Source organism: Macrobrachium rosenbergii, chromosome 48 (genome assembly GCF_040412425.1).
Source record: "Macrobrachium rosenbergii isolate ZJJX-2024 chromosome 48, ASM4041242v1, whole genome shotgun sequence".
In the NCBI taxonomy this organism is placed as follows: Eukaryota; Metazoa; Arthropoda; class Malacostraca; order Decapoda; family Palaemonidae; genus Macrobrachium; species Macrobrachium rosenbergii.
Window position 1 is genome coordinate 66,550,269 of NC_089788.1, and position 22,913 is coordinate 66,573,181.

Here is a 22,913-nt window from a genome sequence, read left to right on the forward strand (position 1 = left end):
TTGGCTGTTGTATTGGCTGTTGTATTGTCATAGCTGACTGCTGTACTGTCTTGGCTGTTGTATTGTCATAGCTGACTGCTGTACTGTCTTGGCTGTTGTATTGGCTGTTGTATTGTCATAGCTGACTGCTGTACTGTCTTGGCTGTTGTATTGGCTGTTGTATTTTAATAGCTGACTGCTGTACTGTCTTGGCTGTTGTATTGTCATAGCTGCAGTTGTTCATTGGCTGTTGTATTGTCATAGCTGGCTGTTGTATTGGCCGTTGTATAGTCATAGCTGACTGCTGTACTGTCTTGGCTGTTGTATTGTCATAGCTGACTGCTGTACTGTCTTGGCTGTTGTATTGGCTGTTGTATTGTCATAGCTGACTGCTGTACTGTCTTGGCTGTTGTATTGTCATAGCTGACTGCTGTACTGTCTTGGCTGTTGTATTGGCTGTTGTATTGTCATAGCTGACTGCTGTACTGTCTTGGCTGTTGTATTGGCTGTTGTATTGTCATAGCTGACTGCTGTACTGTCTTGGCTGTTGTATTGTCATAGCTGCAGTTGTATTGTCATAGCTGGCTGTTGTATTGGCCGTTGTATTGTCATAGCTGACTGCTGTACTGTCTTGGCTGTTGTATTGTCATAGCTGACTGCTGTACTGTCTTGGCTGTTGTATTGGCCGTTGTATTGTCATAGCTGACTGCTGTACTGTCTTGGCTGTTGTATTGGCTGTTGTATTGTCATAGCTGACTGCTGTACTGTCTTGGCTGTTGTATTGGCTGTTGTATTGTCATAGCTGACTGCTGTACTGTCTTGGCTGTTGTATTGTCATAGCTGACTGCTGTACTGTCTTGGCTGTTGTATTGGCTGTTGTATTGGCTGTTGTATTGTCATAGCTGACTGCTGTACTGTCTTGGCTGTTGTATTGTCATAGCTGACTGCTGTACTGTCTTGGCTGTTGTATTGGCCGTTGTATTGTCATAGCTGACTGCTGTACTGTCTTGGCTGTTGTATTGGCTGTTGTATTGTCATAGCTGACTGCTGTACTGTCTTGGCTGTTGTATTGTCATAGCTGACTGCTGTACTGTCTTGGCTGTTGTATTGGCTGTTGTATTGTCATAGCTGACTGCTGTACTGTCTTGGCTGTTGTATTGGCTGTTGTATTGTCATAGCTGACTGCTGTACTGTCTTGGCTGTTGTATTGTCATAGCTGGCAGTTGTATTGTTTTGACTGTTGTATTGTCATAGCTGGCTGCTGTATTGGCTGTCGTATTCTTATAGCTGGCTGTTGTATTGGCTGTTGTATTGCGCTTCTGTGAAGGTGATGGAATGCTTGAGAACTGTTGCTAATATTTCGAGGGAAGGAGAACCTCCCCATGCTATGTCCGATTAAGTGCAATTCAAGAACTGCTGCCTTGCAAGTAGAAAAAATAAGGGGCAATGCTGTCGATACCAGTTATCAGGTCTGTTTCTTATATGTACAGTACTACTCGGAGGCCCACTGCCAGTGAGTTGGATGGTATCAGTTCCTAATAGCATTTATGTTAGTATTGACGGAAGCTATTTACCACGTTGCATGGAGTTGACAAGAGTATTTAGAGCAACAGTATCACAAATTATGCATCTATGTATGTATAGATATTCTATATTTCTTTCCTTTTATTAATTATTTTCTATTCTTTTAGTTTTTCAATTAAGATGTTGCCCCCAACAGAGAGTGGCTTTGGAGAAAATGCCCAAGTCACTTTCTTATTCATAACTTCAGTGCTAAATCATAGTTAAAATTCTGTGAAAGGGGAAACTTTCATAGCTTTATGTGATTCATGCATTTGCACACAAGACTGGTCAGCAGCTCGTCGACCCCCCTACACACACACTTTGCCATTCTTCTCTCTGTAGATTGCAGTCTCGCTGTTCTTGGAAATAAGGTCCTTTTTTTTCTAAAACTTTTACATTCATTTTGTGTAACCTTTTCTAGGTTTTCATCTATTCTATTTCCTGTAACTTCTTTTCAACGACTTCCACATGACCGAACCATCTAAAAATACCATTCATTTTATATACACATATGTATATATTGGTATATATATATACACACACACATATATATATATATATATATATATATATATATATATATATATATATATATATATATATATATATGCTTAATGTAAAGTAGCATTGTGTTTCCTTATTTTCTGGATCTCGTTATATTGCTTTCCAACCGCTCCAACTCCCTCTTTTTACTGTCTTGAGCGCTGAAATGCCGAAAGTGCCCCAGTGCTTGGCTAGACAACCTAAAACGTAAAATAACATTGCTAGTAGGGGAAAAGGTGCCATTTGGCGTCCTGGCGTCCTGAACATTTGGCGTCCTCAAGAAAGGGTGTCATTTGGTGTCCTCAATTATTATTTATTTTATTTTTATATTTTTGGTGAAGAAAATAACATGCAATTTTATTTTTATATTTTTGCTTTCGAAAATAACATGCATATATAAAAAATGATTATGTAGTAAGTAGGGGAAAAGGTGCCATTTTGGCATCCTGAACATTTGGCGTCCTGAACATTTGGCGTCCTCAAGAAAGGGTGTCATTTGGCGTCCTCAATTATTATTTATTTTATTTTTATATTTTTGGTGAAGAAAATAACATGCAATTTTATTTTTATATTTTTGCTTTCGAAAATAACATGCACATATAAAAAAGATTATGTAGTAAGTAGGGGAACAGATCCCCGAACTGATATGGAGAGGCCCACTGAGTGACTCCTCAACTGTCGCATGACTGATGAGATGAATAAATATAAACTATCTGTTATTAATCCCACTTTCTCGATAAGAGTTTGATTAGGAGTGACGTTCCGCTATATAATGTATGGGTTTGGCGAGACGGACACCAGTTCACAGAACGCGTAGCTATACTCCACAACATCCCGCCAGCAGAGATGGGTAATTCCAGCAGCTCCAGCAGTGGCGATGACAGCTCGAGCAGTAGCGAACGGCCAATGCCATGGGATTTATTAATACCATCAGTGGCAAAGACATTGCGTAGGAGGAAGAGTAGCGCTAATGGCGGAAGAAGAAGAAGAAGCAGTGAGAGAGGTCAGAAAGGATCGAACCCGAGACGCATCCCTGCAGGAGAGAACACTACTCTCAGCTCTGGTAATAATAATAATAATAATAATAATAATAATAATAATAATAATAATAATAATAATTTAATTTTTCATATATGATGCAACACCAGTCTATGTGAATATTGCCGCTCTTTTTACATATAAAACTTTCCATTTTATAATTAAAAATTCGCCACAGCCTATCCTATTTTGCAGCCTCTCCTAACACCCACACTACTCCTCTGCCGAGCGAAGCAAGGGTAACCTCTGTAGGAGAGAACACAGCTACTCCTGCATCTGGTAAGAATAATTCATTTTGACCAGTCTCCATGAAATAAAACATTGTCATCTTTTACATATAAAACATTCTTTTGATACTTTTAAAATTCACCACAGCCACCCTTATTTCGCAGCCTCCTCCACCTCCACTTCGAATGCCTTCGTCGCACCTCCACCGCCGACCGTTGCACCTCCACCGAGTGAAGCAAATGCGATGGAAACATCTGCAGTGAATGCTGGAAGACATTGTCAAGTAGGCGGTGCCAAACAGCGAGTGTCCCAGCAGCAGGAAGCACCGTTGCTTGACAGGTAAGGAGAGGTAGGCAACTGGATTGTGAGTGCCATCACATACTCGACTGCGGTGGGAACGCACGTCGATGTGACAACGGCACTCAGACTTGACCGAATGCAACTCGCCGAGGAGGTTATACGCGCTCTCAACAACCTGAATATAAATAGCGCCATGCTATACTTGTGCACTGTCATCAGCAGAGAGAGAATGACGGGTGCCAGTGCCACTCGTGAAACTGGTACTTTTTACATTAATACCCTACCATTGTTAACATTGGTGGACACTGCGCTCGACGTGATAGACGAGGCTATAGAATATGTGGCGAGCAATCTGGAAGATAGACTAAACTTGAGTGAAGGTTCAGGTTGGCGCATCACATCGTTGCGCAGTGTACAGATCAAGATCTCCTGGCGAGAACTAGTGAACATGGCCAATTTTCGAGAGTATCCTGCAGGAGTTAGGGGCGGTGGACAAATCGTTAACATCAATTCGGGGTACAACTGCGTCATTACAGCGTTAGAAGCGTACAGCATACTCGAGGGAAATGATGATCCTAACCGCAACCTCACCCGAGATGTGAAAAGACGAATGAACTTGAAACGCTTCACCATTAAACACACGCCCGACATACCTGTGAACAGTGATACGTTCAAAACGTTAGAGAAGGATAACAACCTTAATATTTATGCATATAAATTGAGTGAAGTGGTCATGGGAAAGGGACAGAAAAAACACTGGACAGTGCATCTCGCCAGAAAGGGGGGCAATAAATCGTGTCCCCGACTAGTTCCTCTACTGTTGGTCACTGATGACCATGTCGCCCTCATCAAGGATTTGCCAACCTTCTTAGATACTTTCCACCGTTTGAAATCAGGTAGGCGTGACCATGCAGCGGGCGTGTGTTACAATTGCCTCACTCTCTTCAAAACTCCAGCCATTCGCGACGCGCACACCCAAAGATGTACAACCCGAACCACCGTTCTATACCCTGAACCTGGCCAGTTTAAACAGTTCACCAAATTGAAAGTGCTGAATAAAAGCTCACACATCGCTTTCTTAGATTTTGAGGCGTACAACAGACAGCCGGAAGAAGATGAAAACCCGAGAATCGTTTCGAAGCAGAAAGCGTACGCCTATTGCTACGTCATCACCGATGGCAGAAGCGGCAAATACTGCGTACACAGAGTAGGTGTAGGTGAACAGTGTGTCGACAATTTTCTCAATAAAATTGCGAGAGACTGGGCCGGGTTATGTGAGAGGAAATTAAATGTGAAACAAGTTGAAAGATCCCTGCCCGTTTTAGCGCATAATTTATCATATGATGCCGCCCTCATCTTGAAAGAAGCGTCCACCAAACACAACTTTGAAATTTTGAAACGCGATGGGGGTACATTTTGTGCACTGAAAACGGGTAACATCCGATTGATGGATAGTTTGAACATGGTAAGAGGATCGCTATCCAGTCTCGCTTCGAGCCATATTAAACAGAAGGGGTCACTGGAAATCACACGTCGGATGTTATCCAAATATCCTGACGAGTGCACAGAACTGGTTTTAAGTACGGGTAAACAGAATTACCCCTATGATTATGTCACAGGTTTCAACGTGTTGAGAAAAACGGGTGTCCCTCTTAAAGTGCATTTCAATTCCTCACTGAGGGGGGAAAACATACCCGACGAAGGATACGAGCACGTCTGCAAAGTGTACTAACCTGCTTGATTATACCATTTTATATTTGGTTATGGATGTGGGATTATTGTGCGATGTTTACTCAGCTTGGAGGAATGCCGCTTACGCGCAATTTGGATTAGACCCGATCTATTATTTAACCTCCACCTCTCTCTCTCTAGATGCATTTCTTCACTCTTCACGAACGCGCCTCCCCTAATTTCTGACGGGGAAACTTACCAGTTGATTTCCAACAACATTAGAGGCGGTTTCTGCAGTCTAGTCCAAAGACACGCCATAGCCAACAATCCCGAGTTAAATCCAAATTTTAAAACGGGTGACAAACAATCATATATATTATATGTTGATTTCACTAGTCTTTATCCCACAGTCATGAGCAGATATAAAATGCCTCTGGATGAAGTAACGGAGCTCTCCCCCGCCGAACTTGAGAGTTTTATCGCCAGCGATATCAAGGGCATCAATTCGCAGGGGGAATACGGTTACTTCATCCTCCTCGATACCAAAAAGGTTAGAGACGATGTCGCCCTCCGGACTGATGACTTCCCTTTGGCCCTGCACCATATGAACGTGACTTTCCAACACCTCTCCCCATACACTAAAAGTCTATTGGAAAAATTCAATGTGAAGCTGCCTAAGAAGAATGTCAAACTGGTGTGTACACATTTGCCAATGTGCAACCATCTGATCTGCCTTACACTTTTACAAATGCTGATAAGATTCGGGTTGGAAGTGGAGAGGATAAGGAAAGTTTACAAGTTCAAGCAGGGATATTATTTGAGGGAATACATCACTGAGAATGCAGAGAGGAGAGCGAAAGAAACGGACCCCGACAAGAGGAACACCATCAAAATCTTGATGAATGGTCTTTTTGGTGTAACCATTAAAAACCCTTTAAACTATTCCACCAGGACTGTTGTTACCACCAACGAAACCTCGCTGCTTAGAAATGTTTCTAAGCATACGTACAAATCTTTTGAGAGGTTGGAGGAATACCGGTACATTGTGAATCACTGCAAGGAGACTGTCAAAGCTGAATCCCCGATCTATATTGGATTCAGCATACTGGATCTGGCAAAGGAAATGATGTACAAGTTCCGCTACGACGTTCTTCAATAACTTTATGGCGGGAGAGTTGAGCTTCTGTACACTGACACCGACGGTTTGATCTTCTCCCTGGAAACGGACGATCTCGCACGCGAATTGAAGGATGTGCTTAAACCCCATTTGGATTTGAGTAACTTCCCTAAAACTCACACAGCGTATGACAGTTCGCGCCAGGGAAAACTCGGACTTGTTAAAGTCGAAACAGGAGCTGAATTCATCAGAGAATTCATCAGTGTTAAACCTATAGTGTATTCTTACGAAACGCAAAACAGTCAGTGCAATACTTTAATGGGGATTCAAAGTTGCAGGCAAAAAACCGTTAGTCATGGTCAATACCTGGATGTAATAAAAAATAATGAGATTACGCACACTACAGTGCACAATTTGCAGATGATGCAGGGAACAATGTGTCACACCCAGCAGAGAAAGGTAGCTCTATGTCCTTTAGAGGACAAGAGATATTACCTCACTCCATTTAAATCTTTCGCTTACGGACATCCACAGATTGCAGCGAGCGAGTTAGAGGAAGCCGTTAGCGAAGATGATGACACATTACCTCGAGCACCATCGCCGCCCTTCCTCCACATATGCCAAGTACATCCAGAATTCCCGATGTACAACCCTTTACTCTGGCGATTCAGTACCCCCGGATAAAAGGTTGTTCTAAAAGACGGAGAGTGGACAGCAAATTGGTGGATGAGCAACAGCAGCAGCAGTAGCAGCTGCAGCTGTTGCCACCTGCATGGGCTAAGCTGATGCCGTTCCCACCTGCCAAGAAAAGACGGCTGAGCTTTAGTAGACACGTGTGAGAAGAATGTACAGTTTTTCAGTTAATGTAAATATGTACCATAGTAAGAGTATAAACGTCACTCACTCAGCCTAAATGCCTTGTTTGTGTGTGTGTGTGTGTATATATATATATATATATATATATATATATATATATATATATATATATATATATATATATATATATATATATATTTATATAATAAATAACGTTTTTATTAACATATGTACTGTATATATTACAGGGTATATACATGTGTATATTTTCTAGCTGGTGATGGTTATATATTAAGAGTGTATATTTTTTAGTTGGTGATGGTTATATACAACAGAGCATTTGTTTTTTTATTCACAGAGTGAGTGATGCGAATACTTGACTATAAAACATATTTACATTATTTGAAAATTACACACATATATATATATATATATATATATATATATATATATATATATATATATATATATATATATATATATATATATATATATATATATATATATATATATATATATATATATAATTTTCAAATAATGTAAATATGTTTTATAGTCAGAGTATTCGCATCACTCGCTCTGTGAATAAAAAAAAACAAATGCTCGCTTGTATATAACCATCACCAGCTAAAAAATATACACATGTATATACCCTGTAATATATACATATGTTAATAAAAAACGTTATTTATTAAAATTAATTTTCTCTACAACCTTCATTTTTCTCTACAACCTTCACCTTAATATATAACAACACGCGATCATCGCATCCTCTCAGTACACCTTGAACTTTAGACATGGAAGCTGGTCCTTTCCAAGGAGAAATCTTAAACCTTTTCGCTGTTCCTGCGCGGATTATCATAGCAGGTTTCAGCAGTAGTGGCAAATCTGTGTTGTGTCAAAGCATAATAGAAATGTATGAGGCTAACTTTCACTGTATTTTATATTGCGGGGTGAGTGAACACCCTCTGGAAAGTCATCACACCATAAGCACCAAATTAAAAGTATCCAAAGAGATATTGAACCCTTTCGATTACACGGAAAGAGGAGTGGAGGGTGGTAGTAAAGGACTATTATTTGTACTTGATGATTGTTTTCTCGAAGCTAGCGACAATAAATTCACCGCCGGACGGCATTCGAATATATCGGTGATCTTCATAACCCAGAACGTGTTTCACTCGGGTAAATTCAGTAGGAGCATCAGTCTCAAGATTTCTCTTCAAAATTCTACTCGTCATCATTTTCACACTCTTCGTGCTGCTCCTCCGAAAGCGAAAACGGCTTCAAAAGTTTGAGGCCCCTCCTGGAGTCAACGCAGAGTCGACAAAGTCTTCAGATTAGTCCATTATTCATCACTCTCATTGGGAATTCCCAAGAGAGGAGCCTGAAGCCACGTTTGGAGGGTGAGCCAGGAATCTGAATCCTGCTCCGGATCCTGAAGACTTGTTTGAAGCCGAAATTCCATCTTTCAAGACGTGGCAGATTCTAAAAATAAGCTAAGCGCGAGATACTTGAAACTTTACAAATGAAAACGATGTCTTCATTTTACAAGTTATTGTGTGCATTGTTTGGACTAGTCGCTAGCTGCAAGCCAGCTACTAGGATAGTGGAGGAAATTAATTCCTATTATACAGTTATACCAGGATCGGATTTCGACCTCGATATCGTCTTGACAAAGATACCGAAACAGAAACCGGCTTTGGATTTTGGATGGACGGCGGGAGTCACCGCAGCGTTTGGTACTTGTTGCGTTGTGGCGGCTTCTGTTGGACTATTTGCCTTTAATAAATATGGAAATCTTAAGAAATGTTTGGAAAGAATGGAACACGACTTGGAAAAGCAGAAGGATGACGCAGTTGCTGAAACCACGAAATTAAGAGAACTCTTAGATAGGAGAGAAATAATGATACAAGAAGCTGAAGAACGCAGAAAGGACCTTGCAGACGAATACGAAGCGCAGATCGAAAAAAGGAACGACATGATAAACGAGCTGGAGATCGAAAAGCAGGATATGAACGAAAGACTTGAAAGTGCTTTCCATCACGGGAAGGAGGTGGAGACTTTCCTGGAAGAATCGAGGGCACGAGAACATGGAATGAAGAGTTCATTGAGATCCCTGAAAGAAAAGCTCCAGCATGGCGATCGAAAAATAGAAGATTTGTTAAATGTAGAACGAACAATCAGATTAGAACAAAAAGAACTAAAGGAGAAACACGAGAAGGAGATAGACAAATTGTTGGAGGATCGGATGTGGCTAGAAAAGAAGGAAAGTGAAAATCGGCAGGAACTTCAACACCTAATTGAAGAATGCGAGATGTGGAAAGAAAAATGTAAGATACAAGAGGAAATTACGCTCACAGAACAGAAACGTGCCAGAGACCAGCGAAGGATAAAAGAAGAAACTTTGAGGAATCAGGATAAATATATGCTGATGGCACTTTTGCATGGAATTGCGGAAAGGAATTTCCATCTCGAACACATTGCACTCGAGTGTGGAAATGAAAATCAGCAAAACGTTACTGAAAAAGAGAATCAGGAGAAAGAAAGAGCCCAGGATCTGTTTGATCACATGCAGAAAACAAAAGCAGAACAATACGACAGGGCCCAGCAAGAGAGGAATGATTACTTGAAGCAATGGGGCGATTTAACGCAGGTGTTGCAAGACGTAATGTATGAAGATGAAAGTCTGCCAGAACTGAGGCATGGAATTTCTGGTCGGAACTCTGAAATTGATAAAATTTGTGATCAAAGCCCTGAAGACCAGAGGCATAAAAACACTCCCACAAGGAAAGAGGTCCAGATTTTGAAAGCCAGGATTGCCCAGTTGGAAGACGAGAACCTTGTATTAATGGAATATTTGGAAGGAACACTGCAGCAAGAGTTTGATGAAGTATTCAGTCACCTGGAAGAGGCCAAGGATAGGCTAAAAGATGCAGAAGAAAAGGCTCTGGAGAGGCAAGGCAAGCTCAGAGAGGCAGAGTATAAGCTGACCGAAAAGAACGCGCTAAGCGAAGATCTTGATCGTCGAGCAGTCCTCAAATCTGAAGCAGACCGATGTATTGACAATCAAGATTTCGATTCTGCTCTCGCTCTCCTGAGATTTATTGTAAAATATTATGGCAATGAGGTAGAGTGTCGTGTCAAGGAGGTAAGATGCTTGTTGGCACTAGCCAGGATAGAGGAGGCACAGGATGTGTTGGATGAACTTCCCAAAGAATTCAAGGAGACCTGTCTTGTCAAAATAGAGTCTGCCTTGCTTAGTGCATGCAATTTAGAATTTGAGAAATCCAGACTGCTTTTGTCACAGGTGCTAGATGTATGCCCAAATCACCCAAGGGTATTGATAGCACAAGATTTTGTACAGCAGAGGATGCTATGGGAAGCTCTTCCTGGGATGATTGATGCCACGGACTTTGACGGCGCCCTGGAAAATATTGCTTTGGCCATGTCTCTGGGATGTCTCTATCCTTGGGTATCCGTCGACTTGGCCAGAATTACCGGGAATATTTTCTGCAGGCTCGGAAAGTTAAAAGAGGCGAGCGAATGTTTCCTCAACGCTCTTGCCGTGGATGAGTACCTGGAAAACTGCAGGTTACGACTAAGCTTGTGCTTCTTATTGCTAGGAAGATACACAGATGCCATTGCTCAGTTGACAAAGCTAGGAGAAGAGAATGAAATGGCAGAATACTTAATATCGCTCGCTGAGTACCTGGAGAGAATGCAACAGTATGGATGCCCCTACAAAGTGCTAGGTGTTGAAAGAGATGTTGCTCAAGATGGAATAAGAAAAGCCTACAGGAGGACAGCCCTAAAATACCACCCTGATAAGAACCAAGAGGCTGACAAAGAGACAGCGCATTTGATCATGCTGCAAATCAACTATGCAAACGATTTGTTAAGTAATGCAAAGAGTAGGAAACGGTATGACAAGACCAGGAAAGCCATTGAAGAGTATGCAGCGGAAATATTTGAAAATCCTAATCTACCAGAATGGTTAGAGTATGAGGAGGCAGATGAATCAGAAAGCAATTGGGACAGTGAATATGATTCTGATTCTGCAGATGAATATGAATCTGATTCGGAGAGTGATGCTGATGTTGTAGGAAATTCAGTATTAATGGAATGTTCCTATAATGATTATCTGGATAGTGAATCAAATGTTGACAACCTGGAGGAGGAGGATGGTGATTCATATGAAGAATTGGAGGACGAGGAGGATGATGATTCATATGAAGAATTGGAAGATGAGGATGATGATGATTCATATGAGGAATTGGAAGATGAAGACGAGGAATATACTGAAAAATCAGATGAGGAAGGCAATAATTATTCTGGTGATGATTTTCACGATGATTCTAGTGAAGAATCCCAAGATGAATGGGATAATGATTCACTTGAGGAATCCGATGATGGCTCCAATGATGAATCTAATGAAGAAACCTAATGAAATATCAGATGAGGACTCCCCAGGAAAAATGACTGCGGAGGCGATCCCCTAGGAAAAAGACCCGAGGAGGGATCCCTTAGGAAAAAGAGCTGGGCCCTCAGAAAGGAAATTGGGGAGGTAAACTCCAAGGAAAAAAGGCTTGGGAGGCAACATGAAAGGTGCCTCCTGCCAGCGTCCCTGGCAAGTGAACCAGTCAGGAGTCTCCATCTGCTGGCAGCGATCTTCCCATCACCACCAGCCCCGGCCCCCCCCCCACTCTCCAACACTTGCATAGGTGCAACAGATATTGCACCATTCCCCCTGTGCAAGCATTGGAGATTGGGCTGGTGGCATTGGGGAGATCACTGCCAGTCGATGGAGGCTCCTGAATGGTTTGCTCACCAATGGACGATTACTGCCCACGCCTCCGGGAAGCCCTGGCACATCAGGAGAGAGAAGCCCAGCCTACATGCCATGCAGGAGACTCCCTTCCTCCAGACTTCGGTATGGATGGCACTGCCCGCCAGCATCTTTGGCGAGCGAACTAGTCAGGAGCCTCCATCCACTGGCGGTGATCTTCCCATCACCATCCCCCCCCATTCTCTGGTGCTCGCATAGGTGCAACAGATGGTTGCACCATTCCCCCTGTGTGAGCATTGGAGATGGTTGTGCTGGGAAGATCACTGCCAGTGGATGGAGGTTCCTAACTGGTTCACTTGCCAGGGATCCTGGTGGGCAGTGCCATCCATACCGACATCTGGAGGAAAAGACTCTCCTGCACAGCATTCAGACTGGGCTTCTCTCTCTCCTGACGTGCAGGGCTTCCCGGAGGCGTGGGCAGTAATTGTCCATTGGCGAGCAAACCAATAAACCTGACTGGTTCACTTGTCAGGGACGCTGGCAGGAGGCCCCTTTCATGTTTGCCTCCCAAGCCTTTTTTCCTTGGAGTTTACCTCCCCCAATTTTTTTTTCTTTTCTGAGGGTTGGCCTCCACAGCTCCTTTTCCTAGGGGATTGCCTGTTGTACAGAGAATCAAAACTGCTGTGAATGAAAAGTTGGTGGAATCGTGTCCTGTTTTTAACTATCAATCATACATAAAAATGCTCAAGAGCATTAAAACCAGCGCACTACCGACTGTTGGTATAAGTGGGTTTTTCCACAATGACTTTAACGTTATGCATGGTGTTACACAGACCTATACCACCGCTTCTTTCGGACAGCTGAGTAGGTGGGAATCTCGGATGCTGAGCTCCATTAAGGTGTAAGGGTTTATCTTCTTCTCCTTTTTATGTTCTGTTGTATGTTTGTATGAATTTTAGTCTTTCTCTTCTTACCTTGGTTTCTTCTCGCTTTACGGATGATGTGCTATCTTCTTTAATATTATTATTTTAAGTATTGATATCTCTCAGAAAGGCGTATAGAGACGAGATCGGTAATTTCTTCATTTTAATTAGTATATAGTATTACAAGGATCAGTACAAAATTAACAAGTTACAATGATAGAAAATGAATCACTCTTGACTCAGTCTCTATGGGGAACACTGAAGCGAGGGGAGACGTACTCTCCCTTGAAGGACACAGTTCTGAACTCCTCTCTCCTCGTCGTTCCCTAACTCGTTGAACCCCTAGAAAACTTGTTATCTGCAATCTCCACCTCCTTCTAGCCTTATTGGAAGGATTAATCAGCAAGGCCTCCCCTTCAAGTAGCTGATTGGAAGGACTGTAGTGGGTGTGATTCGAATCTCTCCTTAGAGGACTTGATTGGAGGTGATCTTAGGAGGGTGTGTGAAAGACCCCTCCCAAGTATAATTGATTGGAGGTCGAAGAAGTACATCACTTGGGCCAAACCCCAAATTCCTGGAACTTCCACGAAAACGCCTCCCTGAGAAGGCGGGGCTATAGAATCAGCTGCTGTAAGCATTTAGGCTGTGCTGACTCATGAATTGGTTAGCTTAATCGCGAGGCCATTATTTCTCACTTTTACGACTGTTTTTATGGCTTCAACATGATATACTGCTTATGGTTCCTGCCTCGATCATCGTATTGATAACACAATACAACAACAGCTTTTGGGCGTCATCACTGTGTTCTTTGCCTCTCTCTTTATTCTTATCTCTCTCTCTCTCTCTCTCTCTCTCTCTCTCTCTTTTCTATCTAATTTCCCTAACTATTCTACACCACAACAAAGGCAGGGGGAATTCACACGTACTTTCCACTCCTTATAGATCTGGCGAGTATAGACATGTATTTGCTGGATTCCGTGGATTTGAGAATAAGGCTCGAAATGGCGAATAACAACTGGGTGATGGGTGCACACACAGACGGACACTTAAATGATCTGAATATAGAAAAGGCCAAGTTGTGGATTGATCGGGTTACCCCTCATTATAACTCCATGTCTGCTTTAAACACCGCTCTAGCAGTTAACCCGATACAATATATATTTGATAAGACTTTATATAAAGCGTATGTTATAGGGCAGAACGAGGATTCCATTTTAATAGATCAACCTTTCAATACCTGTATACCTGAAAAGATTACACTGGCCATGATAAGCATGCAAACATTTTCGGGGAATTATGCGGCCAATAGTTTATATTTCGGAGCTTATGACTTGAATAATGTGCACATCACAGTTAATGGGAATACGGTGTATCACATCAACTGTAATTTTCCTAATACTATCACGCAATTGTATTACGAGACTCAAAAGTTGATAGGAGGGGGACATGATAACCTCATAACCTATAATAGTTTTAAAAATGGGAGAGGCATCTATTGTTTCAGCTTTGTTAGGGAAGAGGTGGAAGATTCCATGCCCGTTGAGATTTCGGCCAGTTTGAGAATATCCATAAAGCTGGGCACGGTCGCACCACACCCTTGCATGATTTTACTGTTTGGTGACACAAAAGGTATTTTAACCATTGATTCGGATAGAGTCATTCAGTGCGATGTTAGAGGCTAGGTGTGATGGATACGAAAGAAATCGAGACAGCTTTACAGGGTTCGCTAGGGAGTCTTATTAAATATTTAGGTGTGTTCGCTTCGGATGAAGTTGGTGCGTTTAAAATACCTGTGAATAGAATTAAACCTCTAGTTTTTATATCTAATACTCTACCTTCAACTTCTAGTATTGATCTTGTCGGATATTGGGTGTGTTTTTATACAGACTGTTCACCTAGGGATACAATCTACTTTTTTGACAGTTATGGTATAAACCCGCAAATTTATTCGGGTAGCTTCTCATCTTTTCTCGATGCGCATTTGGATTTTACCCTTTGCCAGTCCGTAAGGCAGATACAACCCGATAATTCTTACAAGTGTGGTCTTTACTGCATTTTCTTTGTTCACTGTACGAGTCATAGAGGGTTAAAATCGGTTTTGTCGTTAATGAGTGTCGTCTTCTCCCCGAGTCGTTTGAAAAGTAATGACAGGTGGGTGACGGAATACTATTTCAAATTTTTCAAGAGGGTGCGGTGTTCACACTGGAGTTCGGGCGTTAAACGAGCTCTTACATACAAGGAGTGCGTGCGTTCTTTAAATAAAAGGCAATGATTAATTCCATTTTTAAAAAACGTTGCTAATATACATCACATAATTAATTTTGGGGATGTTCGGTTTTTCTAAGACATTTTATTTTTCTTACTTAGGCTGAATGGTCAAGGAGGAGGGGGAGGAGGAGGAGGAGGAAGGCGAGTTCTTCTATGCAGAACACTAACGGAAGAGGGGGAGAAGAAGGGGGAGGGGGAGGAAAGTCAGGCTGTACGACATACTAGATTTGGAAGCCTATGGTTATTTATTGTAAAATTATTTAGAGGTTTAAGGTTGGTTATAACAACTCGTGGTGGTATTGTATTGGAATGTGTGTCGGGAGAACCCCCAGATTCGTGTACTTGTTAATGTATACCGCTTTATCTAATAAAATGAGTGGAGAGGTAGAATTGCTTTTTATTATCCCATACATAGGTTAAGTGACACTGACAGTGAGCGTAATCAGGAGCGTGTTAAAACGTGTGACTTTTAACAATCGGGTGGTGAGTTAGAGCTTTATATCTTAGAGAGCTGTACATTGTAATGTCCGCATGAAGTCATACAGCTGTTCATGAGTCACACAGCGGGTCTAAATCATATCAGTAGCAGATACCTAATCAGACTCTTATCAATAGAGTGGGATTAATAACAGATAGTTTTTAACACTTCAACTCTTATCAGTGATACACCTGTTCATGAGTCACGTGGCGGGTCTAAATCATATCAGCAGCGGATACCTAATCAGACTCTTATCGATAGTGTGGGATTAATAACAGTTAGTTTATAACGGTTCAGCTCTTATCAGTCACACAGCTATGGTTGAGTCTCGCAGTGGGGCTCTCTAATATCAGTTCAGATCTGTTCGGCAAGGTGTCTTCTCCTCCTAATCAGACTCTTATCAATAAAGTGGGATTAATAACAGATAGTTTATATTGATTCTGAAAAATTAAATTATTATTATTATTATTATTACCAGAGCTGAGAGTAGTGTTCTCTCCTGCAGGGATGCATCTCGGGTTCTATCCTTTCTGACCTCTCTCACTGCTTCTTCTTCTTCTTCTTCCGCCATTAGCGCTACTCTTCCTCCTACGCAATGTCTTTGCCACTGATGGTATTAATAAATCCCATGGCATTGGCCGTTCGCTACTGCTGGAGCTGTCATCGCCACTGCTGGAGCTGCTGGAATTACCCATCTCTGCTGGCGGGATGTTGTGGAGTATAGCTACGCGTTCTGTGAACTGATGTCCGTCTCGCCAAACTCATACATTATATATAGCGGGACGTCACTCCTAATCAAACTCTTATCGATAAAGTGGGATTAACAACAGATAGATACCTAATCAGACTCTTATCGATAGAGTGGGATTAATAACAGATAGTTTATAATGCTTCAACTCTTATCAGTGGTACACCTGTTCATGAGTCATGCGGCGGGTCTAAATCATATCAGCAGCGGATACCTGATCAGACTGTTATCGATAGTGTGGGATTAATAACAGTTAGTTTATAACGGTTAAGCTCTTATCAGTCACACAGCTGTGGTCGAGTCTCGCAGTGGGGCTCTCTAATATCAGTTCAGATCTGTTCGGCAAGGTGTCTCCTCCTCCTAATCAGACTCTTATTGATAAAGTGGAATTAATAACAGATAGTTTATACTGATTCATCTCATCAGTCATGCGACAGTTGATGGGTCACTCAGTGGGCCTCTCTCATATCAGGTCGGGGATCTTTTCCCCTACTTACTACATAATTTTTTTTATATATGCATGTTATTTTCGAAAGCAAAAATATAAAAATAAAATTGCATGTTATTTTCTTCACCAAAAATATAAAAATAAAATAAATAATAATTGAGGACGCCAAATGACACCCTTTCTTGAGGACGCCAAATGTTCAGGACGCCAGGACGCCAAATGGCACCTTTTCCCCTACTTACTACATAATCTTTTTATATATGCATGTTATTTTCGAAAGCAAAAATATAAAAATAAAATTGCATGTTATTTTCTTCACCAAAAATATAAAAATAAAATAAATAATAATTGAGGACGTCAAATGACACCCTTTCTTGAGGACGCCAAATGTTCAGGGCGCCAAATGTTCAGGACGCCAGGACGCCAAATGGCACCTTTTCCCCTACTATTGCTAATTCATTTTAACGAGGTTCTTCGCATTGAATTTCTCTTTGTAATCTACGAAGACTACTAATAGGCTACATATTTTCGACTTTTTTTTTGTTATGTAGATATGTTGTGGAAATATATGTTGATTTTAAAGTAGTTACTGTTAAATGTGTGTATATACGTGATGATACGTGTAGCCTATACTGCAATGCGTATGAATTTTTAGACAAGCATATGTTTGTATCTGTATTTTGTTGGTGATTCCTTCTTCCAGTTTCTCGTGATAGAGCCGCTTGATGCAATTAATCCTCCAAAAGCAGCGTTGGTGTTAGCGCCGCCATCCGTTCACTTTATAACTTTTACATGAATTGCAACCGTGAAGATATTTTTAACATCTGTAACCTAATTGGCTCCATGTTATGTTTTCATCCCGTGATCAGCGCAAATCGGCGTTTAGTAAAACCCGATTTCGTAACTGGAACTAGCGAGTATCTCTTTAATCCCGGAGCGCGCTTGCGCGTTTGCAAGATTTGCAGCGTTCTGGATGTGGGAGTGTATATTCTCCGTGGCGTGTTAATGGACTTCCATGAATTGGCGAATGCTCTTCCGACGGTAATTTTGTTTTATCCGTTCGTTTGCAAAGGTGGCGAAGCAGCGAGGAACATGCACAGTATTCTGTTATCGTTCTCAGTTGCTGACAATGGCTATGCAGATCCGATTCTGGTAAATCTTGTCGATGTCATGTTTCAATTTGGAAAGGTTATCAATCGATGCAGTTTTTAGTTTTCTGGAAAGAAAACTATTGTGGCGGCTTTGTCTGTCCGTCCGTACGTTTTTTTTCTGTCCACACTTTTTCTGTCCGCCCTCAGATCTTAAAAACTACCGAGGCTAGAGGGCTGCAAATTGATATGTTGATCATCCACCTTCCAATCATCAAACATACCAAATTGCAACCCTCTAGCCTCAGTATCTTTGTTTTATTTAAGGTTAAAGTTAGCCATGATCGTGCACCTTGCACCTCTATAGGTGCCAACAACACAGGCCACCACCGGACCGTGGCTGAAAGTTTCATGGACTGCAGCTTTAAGTTTCATGGGTCGTGGCTGTGCAGAAAACTCGATTGCGCCAAAGAAACTTCTGCGCATTTTTTACTTGTTTGAATAATGACATGAACTGGCGAAACAATTTCTTTTAAATCATGCATTCCAAATCGTCTGTTTGATTATTCATCTTCATTTTCACTTCTTGTAATGCCCTCTCTTTTCGCTCTTGCTTATGACATTTTGAAAGCTGTTGCATACGTAATTTTGATGTGAAGTAATGCCGTCTGTTGCATGCATGACATGTGAGATAGATGTTAACACATTTCTCCTTTGCTCTTTTTTAGGTAAGTTACGAAATGCATCAAATACGACTCAGAGAAACGGCAGCGACTGCAGCACAAGGTAAATTGCTTTTGCTCGCTGTCTTTATTGTTTCTTTGAAATAATTTTATTATTGCAATGGCTGTTATTGTCGTGTTGTCACAGCTGTAATCTTTGTCAAGAGGGTCATTGTTGTCTTGATTTCTCTCTCGGTTGGCAGGATTGCGGCAAACTTAATGAGTGAATTTTGACACTTTTCTTTTTGAGATTCTTTGTTCAGAAAAATAGGTGACTGTATACTCTCGTGGTTCTTAGTCTGGATCAGAATACAGGATTTTTTTTTCATATGGAATAGATTTTTCTTACTGTTACTAATGTGCATTTGAAGAAAACAGCATCTTCTCGCTGTCTCCGAAAGAAAATGTAAATGATACAGTGTATTTGTGGTAGTATGCTAATCGCGGTCTTGCATTCGTGAAGGTAAACATGAATTATACAGCGTGATTAGTAACTATGAGGAAACGCATTGGAGGAGGGTTGCATAAAGGTTATATTTTTGGCTTCATTTGCCAGCATCTGTTTGTATGTTTGTATGTTTTAAGATATATTTAGATCGGATGGATGGATTTGGACAAATCTACGTTTACATAAGGGTCACTCCTTCCTGGTGATTAAATGTCAATCGGTATCTCTAACGACTTAATGATTTGTTTCGTCACCACCAAAATGACGTGTCCGTAATTTACCAACTCTTCCAAAGAAGTTGGTGATTTTTTTTTTTTTTGCGTTTTTCTCTGTCTGCATGATGGCATACTAGCATTTGAAGTAAGAATGAACTGATACGAATGACTTCAACCCAACACATTTATTGGGCAACCGTCTCCCGATGAGATTTCATAGATGTTATTCATATCAATTTAAATAATTCTAGTTTATCCTTCCTTCACTCCTAATGGTATGATGGTACACATTTTTAACAGTATAAATGTAATTAGAATAAGTTTTCTCTCTACGGGCACTTAGGCAGTCAGTTCCGCTGAAGCTTGTATTTTCAAAGTAATGGCATTTAATACTTTTTCGTTAAGAACATTTGCTCAATGTTCGTACTCACGATAATAGTAAATAAGATCGTTATTTTTTCATAATATAAGAAGAAGTGCTCGGGAAATTCTGCGTCTTTATTTAACTCAGGCCTGAAGAACAGTTTTTTTTTTGTTGGGGGTGAGGGGTCGCAGGAGATAGAGTTGTTGGTATTTAAACCTGAGGGTATATGTATCAGGGAAAACAGAAATCGGAAGAATAATGTGAAGTTTTAGGGTAATCCGGATTTGTAAAGGCAGTTTCAGACTCAGTCTTAATACCAAGCTAGGAGAGTACAGAGAACAGATAAGCCCTGTTATTTTAATATATATATATATATATATATATATATATATATATATATATATATATATATATATATATATATATATATATATATATATATATATCTCAGGTTGAAGAGGTAAAGGCACGCATGTCTCTTACAAGAACAAGTTTATTCGGCCAACGTTTCACATCACATGATGCATCCTCAAGGCTGGAAATTACAGACAATAAATACTTAAAATGTCACTTCCACAATGGGAAAAGCTTCTTTAAAAATTTTTTTAAAAATTTACAACTACAAAAAAGTTAAAACAAGAACTTGAAAGGAACACCTACCAAGGCAAGAGCTAAAAAGTGACTAGAAAGACAGGGAGGAAATAAACAAACGAAAGAAACCTATAACGAACGTGGAGAGTAAACAAACAGGCAGTTATGCTATAAACAGTTGTCTGGACGACGATTGGGTGTTTAGTGTTGGTACATTAGTTTTTATGAAAAGCGACTCCAACACCATCAACTCGTCGTCCTTACGGGCAGATCCAATAATTTTAAAATCATTAATATCCAAGCGGGTACCACAAATCTTGGAATGATTCCGAACATTGATAATTCGGGATTGACAGTGTGCAACCCGTCCTGAAGCTGACACCTTGGTGGGAGCAGAAACGGACCTTGAGAAGCCTCCTAGTACATCCAACGTAGGTTCCCAGACTACATCTGGGACAGGTATATTTATAGATAATGTTGGATGTCAAGGAAGGACTCAGTCTGTCCTTCACTCTGAAAAAGAACGGATATTTAGAGGGTTTCGTGGAATCAACTTCAGATTTACAGCTGGCAACTCATGATGAATTAAATTCATACATTTTTTTTAAAACTTTTTGTCATGAAGGAAAGGGAACTTAGCATAAATACATAATTTGGGAACGGTATATGTGGGAATAGGTTGTTCCATTTTTGCAGTTAAGAGCTTATTAAGTACTCGATGGAAATAGTGGGATGGAAAACAATTGCTGCGAAAAAAATTAGCCAAGAACTCTACTTCTTTATGAAAGGCTGTCCAGCTGGAAGTAAGAGAATACGCCCTGTGGAGGAGGGTAGAAAGAGAATTCAACTTAAAATTGAAATTACATGAACTATAAAAATTGGTGCCCAAACCTGTAAAAGTATTTTTTCTGTGAATGCTGGTTTGAAACCCATTATTTTCCCTGGTGATGCGTAAGTCAAGAAATGATAAGGAGTTACGAGTTTCTTTCTCAACTGTAAACCTAATATTGGGATGTTGGGCATTAATGAATTCTAAAAAGGAGTCTGCATTAAAATCGCGCTTAAACAGGGCAAAGGTGTCGTCCACATATCTTTTGTAAAATAAAGGGTGGAAACTAAGGGGACAATTGTCAAATACTGTCTCCTCCAGGGAGTTCATAAAAATATTGGCGAAGGTAGGACCTAAAGGGCTTCCCATTGCCATCCCCTCCACCTGTCTGAAACAAGAATCATTAAAAATAAAGACCGTGTCCCGCACGGCCAATTCTAAAAGTTGTTTAAATAAGGTTCTGTTAAAACCGTTAAAAAGAGAATCGGGAAATGGAAAAGTTTGGTCAATATGATCTCGATCGTCTCCTCAACAGGAATATTGGTAAACAGGGACTCAACGTCGAAACTGACCATAAAAAGGTCAGAGTCCTGCTTAAGAATATCGTCCTTGAAATCAGCAGCACTTTTTACATTAAAAGAATTATTGGTGAGCGGTTCTAACAATGGAACTAAATACTTTGCAAGTAAGGACGACGAGTTGATGGTGTTGGAGTCGCTTTTCATAAAAACTAATGTACCAACACTAAACACCCAATCGTCGTCCAGACAACTGTTTATAGCATAACTGCCTGTTTGTTTACTCTCCACGTTCGTTATAGGTTTCTTTCGTTTGTTTATTTCCTCCCTGTCTTTCTAGTCACTTTTTAGCTCTTGCCTTGGTAGGTGTTCCTTTCAAGTTCTTGTTTTAATTTTTTTGTAGTTGTAAATTTTTAAAAAATTTTTAAAGAAGCTTTTCCCATTGTGGAAGTGACATTTTAAGTATTTATTGTCTGTAATTTCCAGCCTTGAGGATGCATCATGTGATGTGAAACGTTGGCCGAATAAACTTGTTCTTGTAAGAGACATGCGTGCCTTTACCTCTTCAACCTGAGATGTTTGTCGGGTCTGTTTCCCCTGCGATTCTTCTATATATATATATATATATATATATATATATATATATATATATATATATATATATATATATATAGACATATATACATATATATATATACTGTATATATATATATATATATATATATATTTTATATATATATTATATATATATAGACATATACATATGTATATATATACACATATATCATATATAATATATTTATATAGATATATTCATGTACTAAAATAATGATCTGTAATATTGAGGAAAGCATAGTGCTTACCTGCTTCAGGTAGTATTGCTGCTAATTACTCAACAAGTACAAAAAAATGTTGAAATGTATGGTTGAATATATGTATGGTGAGAGAAAGGCATTCTGGCTAGGTCTAGGAAAAGAAAGCATGTAACCATTTAAAATCCAGCTCTAACTAAATTCACTTTTATGACACGGACCCTTTTTGCAAAACGAGAATCTCGCCAAAAAGTTTCAGCTAATTTTCCTTGAGCACATAGACACGTTGCCTCCTCTTGCATATGAAAATCTGATCTCATATTCTGTTCTTGCAAAGGGAAAAAATTAGAAGGTCTTTTACCCTGGCTTTTTGGGGAATGAAACCTCTCTCTCTCTCTGTCTCTCTCTCTCTCTCTCTCT

General features: G+C 40.4%; 2 protein-coding genes across 2 annotated transcripts; both read left to right on the plus strand.

Moving 5' to 3' along the window:
• The first annotated feature begins 3,787 nt into the window (after window positions 1-3,787).
• On the plus strand, window positions 3,788-5,383 carry LOC136831128 (uncharacterized). The gene has a single exon (XM_067091082.1). It carries the CDS (start codon window positions 3,788-3,790, stop codon window positions 5,381-5,383), a length of 1,596 nt encoding a protein of 531 aa, XP_066947183.1.
• Window positions 5,384-8,643: 3,260 nt separating this feature from the next.
• Window positions 8,644-11,763, plus strand: LOC136831727 (myosin-2 heavy chain-like). Its single transcript, XM_067092346.1, has one exon. The coding sequence runs from the start codon at window positions 8,781-8,783 to the stop codon at window positions 11,697-11,699; it is 2,919 nt and encodes a 972-aa protein (XP_066948447.1). The 5' UTR covers window positions 8,644-8,780; the 3' UTR covers window positions 11,700-11,763.
• Window positions 11,764-22,913: the final 11,150 nt, after the last annotated feature.